This window comes from Sarcophilus harrisii, chromosome 5, assembly GCF_902635505.1.
Source record: "Sarcophilus harrisii chromosome 5, mSarHar1.11, whole genome shotgun sequence".
NCBI lineage: Eukaryota > Metazoa > Chordata > Mammalia > Dasyuromorphia > Dasyuridae > Sarcophilus > Sarcophilus harrisii.
Window position 1 is genome coordinate 94,377,817 of NC_045430.1, and position 3,613 is coordinate 94,381,429.

Genomic DNA, 3,613 nt, shown 5'->3' on the forward strand with positions numbered 1-3,613 from the left:
TTTCTCCTACATTTTGGCCCTGGAATATATCCATCCTCAGGGCCCCCCCCTCCCCCCGGCAACAGCTGGGTACCACCCCGTGGGAGGAGTCAGGCTTCCGCGCAACCCAATCCCAATGGAAACGGACCTCCACGCTTCCCAGAGTGTTCCCCAGGAGCAGGAAACGCGGGCCGCAGAAATGGGAGAGGGGGGTGCTGATGCCCGGGGAGGGCGGTACTTTGCACGGGACCTCTCCCGGAGACAGAGCAGGCTTCTGTGTGGGTCCGGGGCCACCTCCGCCAGGTGCGGAGTCTTTGGGATCCGGGCTTAGGGTTGGCTTTTCCCCCCCGGACAGGGGAAGCGCCTCCCCGCAGCCTTCTCCTAACTGGGTGGGAGGCGGGGCCGGGCCCGGGGAAGGGTGGCGGAGGAGGAGCCCATTCCGCCCCATCCTGTCCAGCCTGGTCTGGGCTCCCCAGACTCTCCGCTCGTCTTCGCTGCCTCCCCCGGCCGCGCCACCCGCGCCCGCGCCCCGCGCCCGCCATGGCCCCCGCGCTCCTCCAGTCTCCGCCGCTGCTCCTGCTGCTGCTGCTGCTGCTGCTGCTGGGAGGCGCGCAGCGCAGCCTCGCGGAGCCCGGGCTGGAAACTGAAAGTTCCGTCCGGACTCTGCAGCTAGAAACCCTGGTGAGAGGGAAAGCGCCCCCCGCGCCGCCCCCCGCGCCGCCCCCCGCGTCCGGGGCCTTGTCCCCCTCGGGCCCCTCCTCCCGGGTGGGAGCTACGTGGGAGCGGGGCGCCCGGAGCCCCCCCTCCCAGCCTCGCCCCCCCTCCCAGCCTCGCCCCCGCCATCTGTTGCAGGTGGAGCCCCCCGAGGCCTGCCGCGAGCCCGCCGCCTTCGGAGACACTCTGCACATTCACTACACGGTGAAGAGCCCGTCCCGGCCGGGGCCCCGCGGAAACACGTCAGCTTTGCCCGGGACACGTGGCGAGGAGCTGGCGAGTGGGAGCCGCCCCGCCCCCTCCCCTTGTGCCGGAGCGCGTGGCGGGGCGCTTCCTCCGCCCCCCCCCCCAGGGACCCTCATGGGCAGGGCGCAAGCCTGTCGGGGTCCCCTAGGCCCGAGTACAATAAGCCCCGGAGGCTGGGGGGAGCCAAGACTTGGGGGTACGGGGGGGGGGGGGGCAATCCTAGGGGAAAATAATCCGGGGCTTGTTGTGGTCTTCCCCCTCAGGGCAGCCTTGAAGATGGACGAATAGTGGACACGTCACTCACCAGGGACCCCTTGGTTATAGAGCTTGGTCAAAAGCAGGTCATCCCAGGTATCCCCCAATCTAGAGTTTTTGCCCAAAGAGCGTGTCTCCATCTCTTCCGGTAGGATGCTCCAAGTTGGCATCTGGCTCGGGCCCTCCCGAGGCAGCGAAACCACCGACCGGTGGTCCTGCCTGCTTCTGAGGAAGTGCTTTCGGGGCCTGGCCCCCGGGACTGTTTGTTGTGAGGAAGGAAAGGACAAAAACACTTCATAATTCTAAAATAGAGGCTTAAACCTCAGGGCTCTAATTCACTCATTATGGCCGACCTCTCTCCTATCCCTATGATATTAGACAGCTTGAAAGGGCTGGGAAGGGGACCAAGGTTGTTATGCTTTGAGGGAAGTGGGAGAATCTTTGACTCCACTTCCCTATCCATTCAGTTGTGTCTTTTCCCTGGTTGTTTTCCTGCCATTGCTAAGGCCTGGAGCAGAGCCTGCTGGACATGTGTGTGGGGTAAGTCTTGTTGGGGGCAGGGGGGGCCAGTCCTGGAAACATTGCTTTTCTGTTATTGAAATCTCAAAATGCAGAACACCATTTCAGTCATTAAGGGGGGTGGTTTTGTTAGAGGAATTTTGGAGAGCTTGGGCTCTTGACTTTCACCCTTTGATGGTGGGGTGGAAGAAAGGGAGCTCTTTTTGGATGTACAGCTGTGGATATAGAGCTTAATTTATCAGGATGCATAGGGAATGGTGCAGGACTGGAGGCCTTCCTGCCCACTGGCTTTGACTTGTGTCCTCTCTCTTAGAGAGAAGCGAAGGGCAATCATTCCCCCTCACTTGGCCTATGGAAAACGTGGATTTCCCCCGTCGATCCCAGGTAAACACACCAGCATTCCTCCAAATTCTGAGTTCCTGAATGCTAAGTTACATTTTGAAAGGTGTTGGTTGGTTCTTTGCAATGCTTAGGGTCTCGTTTTCATCTCTTATTAGTCTATTTAGGATAAAAAGTCGTTAGCCTGTCAAGTTTCTGAAGACAGTCTTGACCTTTGGAAGCCAAAGGGCCTCTTTGCCCACTTCTTCTTATGACCTATACCTTTCCCCATATTACTTTTCCTTTCTATGACTTTTCTCTCCTCAGGAAGAAGGTTTAAACACACACACACACACACACACACACACACACACACACACACACACACACCAGCAAGTTTAAAAAAAAAAAACTCACTATGAGGAGCTACTGCCACCATTTTTAAAACCCACAGCAAATATTTGCCAGTGTCTAGCAGGTATCATTTTGTGCAGCTTCTGATCATAACGTATTTTATTAGCTACAATATTTTGAATGTCTTGGGTCCAAACGTAGAGTAGGGACAAAGAAAGAGGTTATCGGTCTGAGATTTAACTTCTTTTTCCACAGCTTGCTCCAGCTTATCCCTATTCCCTTTTTCCAAACCTACTTTCTTGTTCCTCTCCCTGTTCACTTGGATTACTTTTTTGCTTTCTCTCCTCATCCTTCTTAAAACATTTCCTCCTCTTCCAAAATATAAATTTCTAATAAAGCCTAAAGGAATTCTGGCATTCAGATTGGGCATGCTCAGTAGTTGGGATTTAAATCATTTCTCTACTTAACTTTCAGTGGTTGCAAAGATTCCACCCATTTGGCTATACTTGGAGAGGTAGGAATAGAAAACATCTTAACACATCATTCCGTTTTTAGATTTGCAAAGCGATTTGAGAGTGCTGAGATAATTCTTGTCTGTAACCTAGCCTTAGAGATCAGAACAGGCCCCCTTATCATAGTATCATCAGTTTTTGCTTAGAGCCTGTCATTCCTTCAGCTTTAGATTTAGGGATGATGAATACAAGTTTTAAGGGTTTTCCTAACTTTGCTTGGTTTCTCTAGTGGCCCTAGCTTCATTTTAGGTTCTGCTTCAGTGCTAATATGTCTAATAATGTCTGATACTAAAAACCCTGTCTGCCTCCCCAGGGGATGCAGTGCTGCAGTTTGAGGTGGAATTGATCGCCTTGGTACGAGCCAACTACTGGCAAAAGCTGGTGAAAACTCTCTTTCCTCTTCTGGGCATATGCTTGGTACCAGCCCTTCTGGGTCTCATTGGTTACTACCTGTACAGCAAAGCCAGCAGCCCCAAGATCTCTAAGAAGAAACTCAAAGAGGAGAAGAAAAACAAAAGCAAAAAAAAATAAAATCTTTTCCCTTTTATTTTATGGTTCCTTCTGGGATGCTTTTATAAGCAGGATGAGAGTGGGAAGAGTTATTCACAATTAGGCCTTGTGTAGTAGAGGGGATGTGGGAACTTCCCCTATTACCTACTCATATTTCCCTATCTTCCATTCCAAATGCAATCTTGGTTTTTAGTATTAAAAGGTAG

General features: G+C 53.0%; 1 protein-coding gene across 2 annotated transcripts; it reads left to right on the plus strand.

Annotated features, from left to right (window-relative positions):
- Positions 1-421: 421 nt before the first annotated feature.
- Positions 422-3,444, plus strand: FKBP11 (FKBP prolyl isomerase 11). Of its 2 annotated transcripts, XM_031937988.1 has the most exons (6): positions 422-660; positions 832-897; positions 1,203-1,290; positions 1,701-1,734; positions 2,027-2,097; positions 3,211-3,444. In XM_031937988.1, the coding sequence occupies exons 1-6, from the start codon at positions 520-522 to the stop codon at positions 3,426-3,428; spliced, it is 618 nt and encodes a 205-aa protein (XP_031793848.1). In that variant the 5' UTR covers positions 422-519; the 3' UTR covers positions 3,429-3,444. The 2 variants fall into 2 exon arrangements, with proteins under 2 accessions (XP_031793848.1, XP_031793849.1); XM_031937989.1 differs by lacking the exons at positions 422-660; positions 832-897 and having other exon boundaries at positions 1,662-1,734.
- Positions 3,445-3,613: the final 169 nt, after the last annotated feature.